At 32.6% G+C, this 17,288-nt stretch overlaps 2 protein-coding genes and 1 long non-coding RNA gene across 3 annotated transcripts; 1 reads left to right on the forward strand and 2 right to left on the reverse strand.

The window, feature by feature from the left end:
* Positions 1 to 3,461: 3,461 nt before the first annotated feature.
* Positions 3,462 to 8,107, reverse strand: LOC18054537. The gene is made up of 5 exons (XR_002903894.1): positions 7,936 to 8,107; positions 6,613 to 6,905; positions 5,166 to 5,345; positions 4,897 to 4,973; positions 3,462 to 3,786 (listed from the first exon to the last, which is right to left on the reverse strand). It is a non-coding gene; the product is annotated as an uncharacterized LOC18054537 (long non-coding RNA).
* A 1,356-nt stretch (positions 8,108 to 9,463) lies between these two features.
* Positions 9,464 to 11,136, forward strand: LOC18054538. Its single transcript, XM_006451917.2, has 2 exons — positions 9,464 to 9,823; positions 10,664 to 11,136. Exons 1-2 carry the CDS (start codon positions 9,550 to 9,552, stop codon positions 10,972 to 10,974), a joined length of 585 nt encoding a protein of 194 aa, XP_006451980.1. The 5' UTR covers positions 9,464 to 9,549; the 3' UTR covers positions 10,975 to 11,136.
* A 3,288-nt stretch (positions 11,137 to 14,424) lies between these two features.
* LOC18054539 lies at positions 14,425 to 17,066 on the reverse strand. Its single transcript, XM_006451918.2, has 4 exons — positions 16,925 to 17,066; positions 16,222 to 16,401; positions 15,947 to 16,023; positions 14,425 to 14,749 (listed from the first exon to the last, which is right to left on the reverse strand). Exons 2-3 carry the CDS (start codon positions 16,396 to 16,398, stop codon positions 15,967 to 15,969), a joined length of 234 nt encoding a protein of 77 aa, XP_006451981.1. The 5' UTR covers positions 16,399 to 16,401; positions 16,925 to 17,066; the 3' UTR covers positions 14,425 to 14,749; positions 15,947 to 15,966.
* Positions 17,067 to 17,288: the final 222 nt, after the last annotated feature.

Genomic DNA, 17,288 nt, shown 5'->3' on the forward strand with positions numbered 1-17,288 from the left:
TAGATATGCCAAGATTGCAAGACTTTTGATAGGATTATTTAGAATATCTAAAAATTACATCTTTTCCCAAAATGTAAAATTAATAACATTATATTTAACAAACTTTTAATGTTTGTTAATATTTTCTTTGGCTCAAGATTTGTTTGGAATTGAAATTGGACAACTGCAACTTAAAAGTTACGGTATTAAAATATTTGGTAAACACTAATTGTTATAACTTTGAAGTTACGATCAAAAATTTATTAAAAGCCTTAGTACCTTAATTCTGACCGGAACTTTAATGGATAAATTTCATTCAAAAAATAAAATGTGATCACAAAAAATTCAAAATTTGATTTGAAAAATCCTCCATCAAAACCGCTAAATCATGAACCTTTAACGCAATTTTGGCTAGACTATAAGCCGTTTGATTTGCATATCTAATAATATGCTTAATATAAGAGACAATGCTAGATACTTAGTACATCATGTATCACCTTCACCAAACAGAAGAGCTTAAGCCTCAACATGATCAACATCAGTTGTTTAAGCACACATTCACATATTACAAGTTGTTTATAACTACTCGGACGTTTTAGTCTTTTCAAAAATTTTAAATCAAATTTTTTTATTAAAGTAGCTTTGTTGCATACAATTCTGAAAAGTAATCAGTAATCTTAAGAAATTGTGAGAAGTTCTTTGCCAATTCGATTCCTATCAATATGGTGCACCTCTCATAGAACTTTTACGATTGTACACTCTTATTTATTTATTTACTCTTAACTTTTTAAGATGCATAACATGGAGTTCAAGAAGAATTCAATAACAGCATTTATCCTTAATTATTTGTTGATTTTAGAAAAATGACCTTGAAAATCTAAAGCCTAGTTAAAGCTTTTGACGTTTAGTAGTTGATTTACTTAAAATGAGTAAACATCTCGGGAAATAAAACTGAGTTAATGCAATCACGTCTCCAGAAGTAATTGTTGATTTAAGCAAGATTAGTATAAACGTCTTGGGAAATCTAAAAGCGTCACACACACACACACAAACACACACACACACACACACACACACATCAAAACTTCTCTACAATCATACTCAATACAGGACTAATCTATAAGTAGTCACAAAAAAAATTATAGTCTTAGTTTTAACTAGTTATAAATAAAGATAAACTCTATATTATAATAACTTATAGTATTTTTAGAGTCCATCTTTAGAAACTTACCTCCATGTAATAATAATTTCTCTGAATTTTGCAAAAAGATTTATGTTAATTTTTTAAAATTATACCTATCTCTTTTATCAATATCTATACATTAGATTTGACATATTCCGTTAATTAATTATTATGGTGTGTTTATTTCTTGGAATGAGAAATGAGAATGATGAATCATTTCCATTGTGTATGTTTACTTTGCAAAAAGATTTGTGTATGTTTACTTTGCAAAAGTTGAATCAAATAATAGGAATGGAAATGATGGGATCTACCAAATTTAGGAATGAGAAATGGAAATCTCATTTCCTTAGAGGATGGAGAGAGAATGAGATTCGAATTCCTTGGAGTGACTTTCTTACCCCTAGTAAAATATGAAAATCCTCATAATAATAATAATAACAACAACTGAGGACATTTAAATAATTTATAATCCATTTGATTTCAAAACAAAGTAAACACATTGATGAGAATACATATAATTCCGATTGCGATTGCGATTTATGCACTCAAGTAAACAACTTATTCTTATCCCAATTTATTCCAATTTTAACACATTTCAATTTCAGCTCATTTTAATTGTCACCAAATAAACAAACAACTAACATAGTGCATGTTTTATCTCTTTATCACTTACACTGAGGATGAATAAGGCAAAACAATAATTTTTTTTTTTGGATATATCTTATTAAGTTATAACCACCTCATAACAATAACAAAAAAAATTATTCTCAACATTATAATTATAGAAAAGGTTTATTGTATCTACAATTTGCTACGCTGTGTATAATTAGTGTAGAATTTCAGTCGTAAAGCAATGAGATTCACATTTCTAATTAAAAAGAAGCAAGCGAGATGGGAATTTACGATGACATTGTCAATATCCATAAAGCTGTCCATAACACTATGGACTAAGGCAGTCGACGGCATAACTGTCTTTACAAATATCCATAATGCTGTCACAAATGTCCGAAAAAAATTTATATATAGTACTGAGGTGGTGGGAAGATCCTATCAAGTGGCAGAGCTGTTGGGATTAGTTTCATAAATCATATTGCTGTCAACGAAGGCCTTAAGCACGTCCCTGGTTTGCATGCAATAAGCCCTTGATTAATTTTTATTAAATTATACTGAAGTGTTTAATATACGAGAGTAAATTATACTTGCACGTGAAGTTTTATATAAAATTGCACTTGACAAATAGAATAAACACAATAATGAGTTTGCGTTATCAGAAATATCTTTTTATGGTCAGTGATCGAGTTTGTTATTTGAAATGTGCCCGCGACTTGCCGGATTTTGCCGTCTAAGTTGGTTAAATTTTTTCAGGTGAATCTGCAGTTGCATAGATTGTATCTAGATCACTCCCCAGTGAAAAGAAGAAGTTCAAAAAAAGATACAAGTGATAGATGAGATGGAGAAAGAACTCGGGAGATTATAACAAATTATTTTAGAATTAACTTTGAGACCAAGGCCTAACGAAAGACCTCGTATGTATTTAATTAGTAAAATTTGAAAAAAAAAATGTACAATTCTTGTCAATGATCTTGTTTCTAAGGAGACAATGTAAATCACATAACGCACATAGACAATATCAGCTACCCTTCTTTTTTTTTTTTTAATAAATCAAATCAAAATAAATACAAAATTGGGGTGTCCTTGCGATCGCGCTGAGGCTGAGAAATAACGGAAAGCCATTATAAAAACTGGAACAAGGAGAAGCATCCAAGGCGTTGTTGGCAATGGCAGCAGAAATAGTGGCAAAAATAGAAGCGACGGTGTGAAGCGAAAGAGCGCAGCCATAATCAGGAGAAGCATTAAAGAACCGGGCAACGGCAGCGCCAAAAATGGCAGCAACAACAGTGACACAACCATGACCACAATTTATGTAGAGGGGAAATAAGACTGCAAAGGACTTGAACTCTCTCAATAGCGCTTAAGATTTTGTTTATGCCTTGGCCTTGTATATTAGTCACTTTAAATAGGGCAAAAATCAAAAGTATATTCAAGATAGGAATCCCCTAATTTGTAGGAAAACTCCTTTAATACCCAGGAGTTTCGAGAAAATTAAGACTCCTTGTGGCTGGTGGGGTAGTGGGTAATCTATCTAGACTAGGACACGTTAAATGTCAGTATACAGTATTCGCGGAATACATGTAAATCAAGTGATATTAAAAATAATAGCTGAAATTAAAAAAAAATAAAAAATAAAAAAAAAACCCTGCTACCGCAAACAAACTTCAAAAAATCAACACTATCTGAATACAGAAGTGAAAGCAGGAGCAACTTCCAGGCTCGAAGGATCTCAGAAACATATCATCAACTTATACTGTTTTGTTACCACCAGATTACACAACACTGGCAACCGAAGATGACCACTTAAAACAAAAATGGCCAAGGAAAGCCCTCAAAAACCTAGCATACAGAGCACGCCAAATGACAAAGCAGCAGAAGACCTATACAAGCACTAAGTTTCATCATCCTAAATACATATTGACATTTGTGTACAAAGTATGGAGTCAGTTGGATCATTTTTGTTCAGAGCAGCACTAGTTCGCGGTTGACGCACTGCAACGATATTCGGAGACCTGAAAGAACAACGGTTCACAATCCTTTAAAAGAAACTAATGAGTATTTAAATTCACCAGATTTAAATTGAACAAATTGAATAAGGCAAATATAAATAGAGTTGAAGCTGATTCTAAAACTTCACCACTTTGACAATTGCGTAAAGAAAAATATTATTTATCAAGAAATATATTTATTCATGCTCCGAAAGTGCTTGCAGACATCAGGAAACTTCTACTCATCCTCACTGAAAGATAAATTCTGTAATTCTTATAAAGTTTATAATCAGATTCTGTAATTCTTAAGGAGCAACACTTTAAGAGAAAAAATAGAAAATCACAAAATGAAGGCAGTGACTACATATTGTAAAAAAAGCATAGTGTAGATTAAAAAACATCTGCAGTCATGCCAAGGAAGGCAACTGATCGAAGATGAAAACATTAATTACATTACCATTTGAGGTAGAAGGAAAAGGAAAGACTAATATTGCAGTTAATGAACAATATTCAGAAACATCTTATAATGTCAGGATAAACTGCACACCAATAAAATGAGAGGACATTCAACATAAAGTGGGTGATGAGGTTGAGCTTTTGTTGCATTCACTTTAAATGAGAAACTTGGAAATGAAAGGCAGAAGAAAGTTTCGGAGGCTGACCCTAATTGCTTGGTGAAATTGTCATTGAGAAGTGCAATAATCTAACCTTTGAATAGTTTGCAACAGATACATCCTTTAGATACATACGATAGACCTGGAAATAAATGAAAACATATTGACAACAAGAATGTAGAGCTGCTAATCTTTTGCTAGGCAAAGATTTGCACCTAAAACCCATTGCGACTCTAGTCCACCCTTAAACAGCTAAGTTAAAGACAAAAAGACTAAGGATGTTAAGACTTTTATGCAGCAAGAACATTTGGTGTCTATGTGTCTATCTGCTCAAAAAATACATAATGGAAGATGATCTGCAAATGGGCATATTAAATAATCATTGAACAGAAAACCGAAAGCCTTGAGCAACCAATCCTAAAGAACAGGGAAACTATACCCACTAAATAACAAATGCAAACCGTACAGACATACAGACCATCCCACAGCCCTTCCTACAATAAACATGAGTGGAGTTTACCACTGAAAAGAGAAGCTAGTTCACAGGGACAGTCCAGCAAAAAGCAACTCCAGCTCCTTTTCCTTTGAAGAGGTCCTCTGACATAAAGAAAAACAAAACAATGAGAAAATGAGCATCAAAATTCTATTACACACGCAAAATAGCTTTCATATCTAACAAAACCATAGAGTTAAAATTACACAATTCACTAAAATACTCTAAACCAGCACGGTAAACTTCAAATAAGTCAGACTGAGTCTAAACAATTGCATGAGCAAATTATTGTATACCGGCTGAGACATCAGTTGAAGAATTTTGTTGAGTACACGCAATCGATGACTAGCATAAGCACTGTTTGCAGGAAGCTTGTTCATTCGTTTCACTTCTTCTTGAACAGCCGCCTTCTTCTCTTCATTCCCCATTTTCGGCCATATATCTCCAAACTGGGTAGGAGCTGCAGTCCCCATAATCTGTTTAAAATGACCATACAATGGCAATATTAGTCTAAAAATGAAAATCAAAGCACCATTTGGCAACATGCGAATTTTATGAATGATCTACAATTCCGAAACAATTCTTTGGGCTAGAAAATTAACAATGAACGGGTAAATTTTACTAGTAGTTCATTAAGTTACTTTTAATTTTGCAAGTTACTACTCAATTTTCTCAAAATTCTATTTTTTTTTTTTTTGTTTCTTCACATTACAAACCAAAAATCTTCTTTGTCACTATCTATACTTCCATTCAGAACTAATGATTAATGGGTATGGGCAATTGAATATAATCAAACACAATGAATGAATTCAAAACACCAACAAAGAAAGCAAAAAAGAAGATTTTTTTTTTCCTTCAATACTTAAAAAGATTATGGCAATAAAACAAGACTGGCCATGGAATCAAATCTCAATTATGACTTGGGATTTTATGAAGAACCTAAATTCAACATCCCAAGGATGAAACTGATTCCAACACCGGCTTTAGAAATTTTAACCCATCATTAATTTGTGGTAATATTTTTATTTACTTATTTAATATTAGGTAAAAAAATAAATATGAAACCGTCTCAATAGAACCATTCAATAAATACATATCATGTGTTTTAAATTACTTTTCTCCATCTATTATTATTGGTCCATTTCAAAGTGATTAGTATATATCTGAAAATATTACTTGATGAACACTAATAATTTAATGCACCTACCCACACCCAATTTAAATTTTTCTCATTATTTTGTAATAAGTTATCATGATTTAAAATTTTAAGCAATTGAGTTTTGTATTATGTATACAAGATAAATAAGTTATCTCACGGTTGATGTTGATCAAAGAGTACCGGACCTATACAAAGCATTCCTATTTAAATGCACGCACCTTATTAAGCATTTCTATTTAGAAGCACCTTATAAAGGCATTCTCACAACCGCAAACCCAAACTAAAATTACAACATTCAAAACATACTATTCCCTGTTCTTTTGGCGTTCTTTCAAGAATCACATGTTTAAATGCCTACAGCATTTTGGTCTCCATAACTTCCAGTTTTAGTTCATAGAACAAACTTGTTTATGAAACAATAAAAATAAGAAAAAGAGTGAGAGAACAAAACGCAAATTACCAAGATATCATTAAGGCTTCATATACAATCAGCGATCACTGTAACATGATATATCTACAGTAAATCATATTATATATTGTATTAATTATGTAATATGATCAATTTTAAGGTTAGTGAACTTAACCCCATTTTATAGCCTGGATCGAATGAAAATTCTTTTCTCCTTGGTTTTCGGAAGATCTGATCCCTTGATGCCTTCATTTGGTTTCTTCTTCTGAGGAATTGATCCTTTAGTAGGTTTCACTGATGTCTTGTTTTGTGGCTCTACGTTGTTTATCAGTTCCTGCATTTCTTCCATCTTTGCTTGCATCTCCTTTGCTGATTCAATATCTTTGCATTTATTTTTATCATCTAACAAGAGGGGACGTGGTTGATACTTCAATCCATCCAGCACAATCTTATACACTTTCTTCCCACCTGCAAACTCATAAATGGGCAAAACAAATTTTTGTGTAATATTTATCAATGCTCAAAGTTACAAATCCCAGTCCAACAACTGTATGTGTAAGTTTGACCAGGTGCCTATAAGCAGGCCTAGTCTCTAATTTGTAAATGTAATCCATATCTAGAGAAACAAACGCTAAACACATCTTGCAGTTGATGTAATCCATATCTAATTTGTAAATGTAATCCATCAGGTTCTCCACTCTCAAACATATCGCCTGCTCTTTCACAGAAGCACAAAGACAAAGCATTTACAACCCAAAACAGATCAAATATAAAGCAAAATGACTGAAGAGCTGTGCATTCTGATATAACTGAATTGACACAAGAGGTCATACAAGACGATTCCAAAAGTCCAAAACATGAGTATATGGTCATATAGTTATCAATTTGTATATGAACAAAAATATTCTCATATTTTTATTGGCTCCCAAAAGGACAATATGAACAAAAACTAACAAGCTATCATATGAATGCTTCATCACAAAACTGCAAAAAAATCCCTTAAACTGTTGTACATAATCCAGGCAAATAACCGCATATTAGCATCTACATTTCGTCATCATTTGATTACTTTCTTTCCATGTTAAGATAGTTTTCCCAAATTCAGAAACAATGGAGAGGCATCCTTCTTGCGCTTAAACTAAGACGCACTACAAACCTAACCTGCTTACAAAATTGCAACATTGAATTTCAAAGAATTACAATGAATTTCAGTCAGAATCAAGTCTCAACAATCACTGGACATTACAGAGAATCTGAAGTCGAACCGTACAAATACGGATCCGCATAAATTCAACAAAATGAATATTTCAGTTATGAGCGTAAATTTTCTACTCTAGAGCGTTAATTAATTAAAATACAGGAAAATACAAAATTCTATCAATCTCAAAAAAGCTAACTTCATCAGATAATATTGAAATACAGAACGGAATAATGCGAAATTTATTGAAAATAAATTAAATTAGTACAAAAGCATAAACGGAGAAAAGGCAGTACTAACCAGTGACGCCTTTGACAGAGACGTTGAGGGCGGGGGCGGAATCGAGGGCCAATTCGGTGAAAATTTTGAGGAATCCTCCGATCTTCGCTCGACGATTCAAATTGCTGATTGGATGGTGATCTCTGTCGACCTTAACGGCGTCTGCCATCCCGATGACGGAGAAGATATACGCGCCTTCTACTGTGTTAGTTCTAACACTACTTAAATACTTCTTTTTTTTACCTAAAAAGTTCTAAAATATTTCTTTATTTTAAAATCTTTCAATAATTTTCTGAAAAAATAGAAAAGAGAAAAGAATAATGTTGAAAAATAGAAAAGAAGTTTTTTTTAAAGTTATTAGGTAAATAGGTTTTACTGTATATTTACTTTTGTTAATTTATTTCATTACATAAAGATATCTAAGTTGTAGGTTTAGATCCTTTCATATTCTGATCAGATTTTGTTAAAATCAATTAACATGTAATATTATTTAATTCAATGGTCAGGATTTGTTTCCAAATTATTTTGACTAACCTCTTAAATGATGCATTGTAATTCCTTAAAACTCTGTATCATGACTAATTTTTCCCACTTCGCTCTATAATTCTTGCCTCTATAAATTTGTTCTCTCATCATCACCAACTCTTCCTCTCTTCATAATTAGTCATCGAATTTACTAATGTCAGATGTCAATGAATCTTTAAAAAAATTAAACAATAATCGAATCATGAGATTGAGAGGATTTTTCAAAGTAAGAATATATTGAAATTTTCTCACAAATAGTTTGTATACTTAATTTGTTAGTTGTTAATATAGTATCGATAGATACCATACCCTAGAACTTAGACACCAACAAATGATCATATTTTATTGATTTTTGTTGATTTTTTTTATTATATACTGGTATCTAAGCACATAATTCTAAAAATATTGTACCTAGCTGTATTTTATAAGAATTTTGGCTATTAGGATTATGTGTTCTCTAAAGTATATTAATTTATTTATTTTCTAATTAATAAAATATTTGAGATATTTTTTGACATCTTAATTGTATAAATATTTTGAATAAATTCTGTTTAATCATATTTTATGTATTGTATGTGATCATCATATGTATTCACAAAAGACAAAAATAAAAATTATCTTATAATTAAATAAATTAAGTTCGCAGTTGATAAATAGAATTGGATGTTTTATTATGTTTACAATGTAGTAAATTTATTAAATAATTTATCTTAATCATGTATGAATTTACAGACGTACGTCAAATTAGATCACATATGAAATTTAATATATTACGAAAAAGTAAATATACAATTTGTATATTATGATAACTTTATATATTGTATGAGAAACGCGATCTAAATATTTCCGGTGAAAAAAATTTTCTTTACCAACATTGGCAACATTATTTAAACATTTTAGAAATGAACCATTATAACTTTTAAATTATAAAATCTTCACGAATTAACATTAGTCAATTGGTGTTGGGAAATTTTTGCTTTTTAAATGCCACGGACACCAAGTAGCAGACCTATATAATAAAAATTCTGCAGCAACGGTATAACTTTCCCAGTTGTTTCTCTTGCTTTACTCTCCTGGGACTGAGAGAGAAAGAAGAGAGGAGGGAAAGAGATGGGAATCTACGATTACATGTCTGCGACAGTGGATTCAATTAAACGCAACACACCGAATCTAACCGCCGTTAAGGGCCTATGCTGGTATTCTTACGATTACAGCCGTGCTGCTGTTACGAACATCCATAGCGCCGTTACAGTCAACGGCAAAGCTGTCGTCGAGAAAGTTAACCAGAACTTGCCCGATCAAGAGACAAGGTCAGAGATCGCCACCAACTTGGTCAAAAACTCCGCCTCTTTCGCCGTCAACGAGGGACTTAAGCTCCTTCCTGGTTTGCATGCAACCTTTTATTTTATGATACTATTACTACTCGCTATTTGTTTTCATATTTTTTTAAAAAATATTTATTTGCTTTTGTTTTCTTTCTATATGCTAGATGATTAATTGATGTCTGAAAATAGTTTAAGGATAAGTGATTTCTTTTTTGATATTGTTACGACTTACGAGGATGTTTCGTCCGTACTATAAGGATGAATGTGACCAAGTTGTTCACTTGGGATTTTTCAATCTCACAAACTGCGGTATGTGATCTCATTATGAATTGGTTTACATCGTAATTGGTTGGTTCATAATGCTGGATATCTAGCAATAGTTAGTTATTCAGGTTGTTTCTAGGAAAGACAAGACGAACCTCTTGGCTTTGGCATAGGTCTTGTCACTTCCATTTGTAAGGGGACTTTGTGCCTGCCTTTCACCAGAGAAGTGAAATATGCATGATAGAGGGATTAGTTGCTACTATTTCAGTTACATTTCTTCGTTAGCAAAATATTTCATGCAGTTCTGGCTGTTGTTTTTAGATGATTCTATGTTAGTTTGCCATTGCAATGCCCCCAAACGGGCCCCAGTGCCACTCGATAAGTCTTTAGAGATCTTTTGGACTTGGATTGGTGGGGTTCTCATCATACCCTGCACCAGAACGCCAATGGCATCAGAGTTTATAAGTTCTGTAAATTAGTTTGTGTTTTCACTTGTAGCAAATGCTGTCTTAATTACTTGTAACTTCAAAATGCCTTGCGTATGGCGCACACGCTCTCTGACTCTCTGTAAAGATAGAAAGTGTTGGCATGATGTGACTTGTTAGTTTCCCTTCTAAATGGATAATTATTTTCAGGTGGATCCGCAGTTGCCAACATTGTATATCGATCCCTCCCCAATGATAAGACAAAGCTGCAAAAGAATAAAGATCTGCTGGAACTGAAAGATAAGGTTGAAAGACTGGAGAAAGAACTCCGTGATTATGAGAAATTACTTGACAAAACTGAGATACAAAAACCAACAGTGGAATTAAAGTCCAAGAGCACACTTGATTTGCATCAAAAACCGGAAGATGTGATCAGAGCTTTCATGATGACAGAGTTTATGAGTAATCATTTCTTGGATGGCCTAATTGTTCCTGAGATTAGATCAAGGAACCACCGTTAGTATTGAGTATGTTAAACAAAATGGTCCCTCAATAAGTCATTGTATGCTGTATCTGTATAAATTAGATATCCTTCTGCACAATCACAGATTTATTCTGTGATGAACTTGATTGTCATTGTTGAGTCTTCTTGCTATATAATTCAGGGTACCATGTTTGTGTCAGCATGTTATGTAATTGTAAACTTTCAGCTTCTGAATGGTCTTGCTTTTTAAGTCAACATATTCGATGTTGTGTTGTTAATTCTACTTTATTCAACTTGACATCCCTGCAAGTTGAAGAATGTTTCTGAAAATTTTCCTGATGGATGATTACAGGGGAATGAGTTCATTTAATGCAGGGACATGAGTTGGATCTGCCAAGATTACAGGGCTTTGACGAGACTACTTAGAATATTTAAAAATACATGTTTTCATATAATCTAAAATTAAGAACATGTTATATTTAATAAAATTTTAATATTAGTTAATTTTTCTTTGGCTTAATGGATGAATTTTATTCAAAAAGCAAAACGGGGTCACAAAGAATTCAAAAATTGAGTTCGAAAATCCTCCAGCCAAATCACTAATTCATGAACCTTTAATGCAATCTTGGCTGAGACCATAAGCCGTTTGATTTGCATGTCTTGTAATATGCTAAATATAATAGACAATGCTAGATACTTAGTACATCATGTATCAATTTCACCAAACAGAAGAGCTTAAGCCTCAACATGATCAACATCAATGGCTTAAACACACACATTCACGCATTACAAGTTGTTTATAACTAACTTGCGTGTTTTAGTCTTTTCAAATTTTTTGTCAAAATTTTTTAACTCAATTTTTATCGAAGTAGCATTGTTGTATACAATTCTGAAAAGTAATCAGTAATCTTAAGAAATTGTGAGAAGGTCTTTGTCGATACTTATTTTTGTAATTTACTTTTGACTTGTTAAGATGCAAAACATAGTGTTCAAGAAGAATTAAATAACAGCATTTATCCTTAATTATTTGTTGATTTTAGCAAAATGACCTTGAAAATCCAAAGCCTAGTTAAAGCCTTTATCCTTTAGTAGTTGATTTAAGTAAAATGAGAAAATGTCTTGGGAAATAAAACCTCAGTAATGTAATCACGCATCTAGAATTAATTGTTGATTTAAGCAAGATAAGAATAAATGTCTGGGGAAATCTAAAAGCCTAATATATATAATTACATCCATTAAAACATCTCTATAATCATACTCTATATGGGAGTAACCTCTAGGTAGTCATAAAAAAATTATAATCTCAATTTGAGCCAGTTATAAATAAAAATAAACTTTACATTGTAATAACTTACGGTATTTTTAGATCCCATCTATAGGAACTTGACTTCACGTAATAAAAATTTATTTGGATTTTACAAAAAAAATATATGTTATTTTTTTAAATTATACCTATCTCTTTTATGATATCTATACATTAATTTTAACATGCTCCATTAATTAATTATTATGATGTATTTATTTCTTGGAATAAGGAATGAGAATGAGGAATCATTTCCATTGTGTATGTTTATTATGCAAATCTGAATCAAAGAATGGGAATGGAAATGATGGGATCCACTAAACTTGGAAATGAGGAATGGAAATCTCATATCCTAGGAGGGGTTGAGAATGATATTCTAATTCTTTGGAGTGACTTTCTTACCCCTAATAAAATATAAAAATTCTCATATACATTAAAATAACAACAACAATAATGATAATAATAGTAATAATAATAATTATAATAAGATTAACTGAGAACATTTTAATAACTTGTAATAGTCCATTCGATTCCAAACCAAAATAAACAAACAACTAACATAGTGCATGTTTTATCTCTTTATCACTTGCACTGAGGATGAATAAGGCAAAACAATAATTTTTTTTTTGGATATATCGTATTAAGTTATAACCACCTCATAACAATAACAAAAAAAATTATTCTCAACATTATAATTATAGAAAAGGTTTTATTGTATCTACAATTTGCTATGCTGTGTATAATTAGTGTAGAATTTCAGTCGTAAAGCAACGAGATTCACATTCTAATTAAAAGAAGCAAGCGAGATGGGAATTTACGATGACATTGTCAATATCCATAAAGCTGTCCATAACACTATGGACTAAGGCAGTCGACGGCATAACTGTCTTTACAAATATCCATAATGCTGTCACAAATGTCCGAAAAAAATTTATATATAGTACTGAGGTGGTGGGAAGATCCTATCAAGTGGCAGAGCTGTTGGGATTAGTTTCATAAATCATATTGCTGTCAACGAAGGCCTTAAGCACGTCCCTGGTTTGCATGCAATAAGCCCTTGATTAATTTTTATTAAATTATACTGAAGTGTTTAATATACGAGAGTAAATTATACTTGCACGTGAAGTTTTATATAAAATTGCACTTGACAAATAGAATAAACACAATAATGAGTTTGCGTTATCAGAAATATCTTTTTATGGTCAGTGATCGAGTTTGTTATTTGAAATGTGCCCGCGACTTGCCGGATTTTGCCGTCTAAGTTGGTTAAATTTTTTCAGGTGAATCTGCAGTTGCATAGATTGTATCTAGATCACTCCCCAGTGAAAAGAAGAAGTTCAAAAAAAGATACAAGTGATAGATGAGATGGAGAAAGAACTCGGGAGATTATAACAAATTATTTTAGAATTAACTTTGAGACCAAGGCCTAACGAAAGACCTCGTATGTATTTAATTAGTAAAATTAGGGGAAAAAAATGTACAATTCTTGCCAATGATCTTGTTTCTAAGGAGACAATGTAAATCACATAATGTATTTAATTACTTTTTTTTTTAATCAAATCAAAATGAATACAAAATTGGGGTGTTCTTGTGACCGCGGTGAGGCCGAGAAATAGAGGCAAGCCATTATAAAAACTGGAACAAGGAGAAGCATCCAAGGCGTTGTCGACAATGGCAGCAGAAATAGTGGCAAAAATAGAAGCGATGGGGTGAAGCGAAAGAGCGCAGCCATAATCAGGAGAAGCATTAAAGAACCGGGCAACGGCAGCGCCAAAAATGGCAGCAACAACAGTGACACAACCATGACCACAATTTATGTAGAGGGGAAATAAGACTGCAAAGGACTTGAACTCTCTCAATAGCGCTTAAGATTTTGTTTATGCCTTGGCCTTGTATATTAGTCACTTTAAATAGGGCAAAAATCAAAAGTATATTCAAGATGGGAATCCCCTAATTTGTAGGAAAACTCCTTTAATACCCAGGAGTTTCGAGAAAATTAAGACTCCTTGTGGCTGGTGGGGTAGTGGCTAATCTATCTAGACTAGGACACGTTAAATGTCAGTATACAGTATTCGCGTAATACATGTAAATCAAGTGATATTAAAAATAATAGCTGAAATTAAAAAAAAAAAAAAAAAAACCCTGCTACCGCAAACAAACTTCAAAAAATCAACACTATCTGAATACAGAAGTGAAAGCAGGAGCAACTTCCAGGCTCGAAGGATCTCAGAAACATATCATCAACTTATACTGTTTTGTTACCACCAGATTACACAACACTGGCAACCGAAGATGACCACTTAAAACAAAAATGGCCAAGGAAAGCCCTCAAAAACCTAGCATACAGAGCACGCCAAATGACAAAGCAGCAGAAGACCTATACAAGCACTAAGTTTCATCATCCTAAATACATATTGACATTTGTGTACAAAGTATGGAGTCAGTTGGATCACTTTTGTTCAGAGCAGCACTACTTCGCGGTTGACGCACTGCAACGATATTAGTAGACCTGAAAGAACAACGGTTCACAATCCTTTAAAAGAAACTAATGAGTATTTAAATTCACCAGATTTAAATTGAACAAATTGAATAAGGCAAATATAAATAGAGTTGAAGCTGATTCTTAAACTTCACCACTTTGACAATTGCGTAAAGAAAAATATTATTTATCAAGAAATATATTTATTCATGCTCCGAAAGTGCTTGCAGACATCAGGAAACTTCAACTCATCCTCACTGAAAGATAAATTCTGTAATTCTTATAAAGTTTATAATCATATTCTGTAATTCTTAAGGAGCAATACTTTAAGAGAAAAAATAGAAAATCACAAAATGAAGGCAGTGACTACATATTGTAAAAATAGCATAGTGTAGATTAAAAAACATCTGCAGTCATGCCAAGGAAGGCAACTGATCGAAGATGAAAACATTAATTACATTACCATTTGAGGTAGAAGGAAAAGGAAAGACTAATATTGCAGTTAATGAACAATATTCAGAAACATCTTATAATGTCAGGATAAACTGCACACCAATAAAATGAGAGGACATTCAACATAAAGTGGGTGATGAGGTTGAGCTTTTGTTGCATTCACTTTAAATGAGAAACTTGGAAATGAAAGGCAGAAGAAAGTTTCGGAGGCTGACCCTAATTGCTTGGTGAAATTGTCATTGAGAAGTGCAATAATCTAACCTTTGAATAGTTTGCAACAGATACATCCTTTAGATAAATACGATAGACCTGGAAATAAATGAAAACATATTGACAACAAGAATGTAGAGCTGCTAATCTTTTGCTAGGCAAAGATTTGCACCTAAAACCCATTGCGACTCTAGTCCACCCTTAAACAGCTAAGTTAAAGACAAAAAGACTAAGGATGTTAAGACTTTTATGCAGCAAGAACATTTGGTGTCTATGTGTCTATCTGCTCAAAAAATACATAATGGAAGATGATCTGCAAATGGGCATACTAATAATCATTGAACGTTGGTGTCTATGTGACTATGTGCTCAAGAAATACATAATGGACAATGATATGCAAATGGGCATATTAAATAATCATTGAACGGAAAACCAAACGCCTTGAGCAACCAATCCTGAAGAACAGGGAAACCATACCAACCAAATAACAAATGCAAACTGGACAGACATACAGACCATCACCATCCCACAACCCTTCCAACAATAAACATGAGTGAAGTTTACCACTAAAAGGAGAAGCTAGTTCACAGGGACAGTCCAGCAAAAAGTAACTCCAGCTCCTTTTCCTGTGAAGAGGTCCTCTGAAAATGACATAAAGAAAAACAAAACAATGAGAAAATGAGCATCAAAATTCTATTACACACGCAAAATAGCTTTCATATCTAACAAAACCATAGAGTTAAAATTACACAATTCACTAAAATACTCTAAACCAGCATGGTAAACTTCAAATAAGTCAGACTGAGTCTAAACAATTGCATGAGCAAATTATTGTATACCGGCTGAGACATCAGTTGAAGAATTTTGTTGAGTACACGCAATCGATGACTAGCATAAGCGCTGTTTGCAGGAAGCTTGTTCATTCGTTTCACTTCTTCTAGAACAGCCGCCTTCTTCTCTTCATTCCCCATTTTCTGCCATATATCTCCAAACTGGGTAGGAGCTGCAGTCTCCATAATCTGTTCAAAATAACCATACAATGGCAATATTAGTCTAAAAAAGAAAATCAAAGCACCATTTGGGAACATGCAAATTATATGAATGATCTACAATTCCGAAACAATTCTTTGTGCTAGAAAATTAACAAAGAACGAGTAAATTTTATTAGTAGTTCATAAAATTAGTTTTAATTTTACAAGTTACTACTCAGTTTTCTCAAAATTCTATTTTTTTTTTCTAGTTTATTCAAATTAGAAACCATAAATCCTCTTCGTCACTATCTATACTTCGATTCAGTTCTAATGATTAATGGGTATGGGCAATTGAATATAATCAAACACAATGAATGAATTCAATGCACCAACAAAGAAAGCAAAAAAGAAGAAATTTTTTTTTTCTTTTCTTCGATACTTAAAAAGATTATGGCAATAAAACAAGACTGGCCATAGAATCAAATCTCAATTATGACTTGGGTTTTTGTTTGTCTTCTTTAGCCAAATAAAAATAAATTAAGAACACAAAAAAGCAAAGAGAGAGACTTACTGGTTACAGGAACTGTTTCTTCCGAACGAAGCTAATCGGAAGTGGGGGGGAGAGGATTCACAAGTATTTTTCTTCCGATGAAATACCACCGCTTTTAAAACGCGGCGTTTTAATTGGCGATTCGAGTCTTCGCACGAACGCTGCGTTTAGATTAGATGTACTTCGTATAGAATCTAAAAAGAATCTAGAAAGAAAAACTACATAAAATTATTGTAAAATCACCTAGTTAAACCTCTGGAGTAATAATTTTTTATAAATAATTTTTATGTATGTGACCTAGGGGTGTTCAGAATCCAATCCCATCCGCTCAATCCATTTGATCCGTGAAAATCCGATCCGTAAATCTGTGGATTGGATATGCATT

Source organism: Citrus clementina, unplaced genomic scaffold, assembly GCF_000493195.1.
Source record: "Citrus clementina cultivar Clemenules unplaced genomic scaffold, Citrus_clementina_v1.0 scaffold_1, whole genome shotgun sequence".
In the NCBI taxonomy this organism is placed as follows: domain Eukaryota; kingdom Viridiplantae; phylum Streptophyta; class Magnoliopsida; order Sapindales; family Rutaceae; genus Citrus; species Citrus x clementina.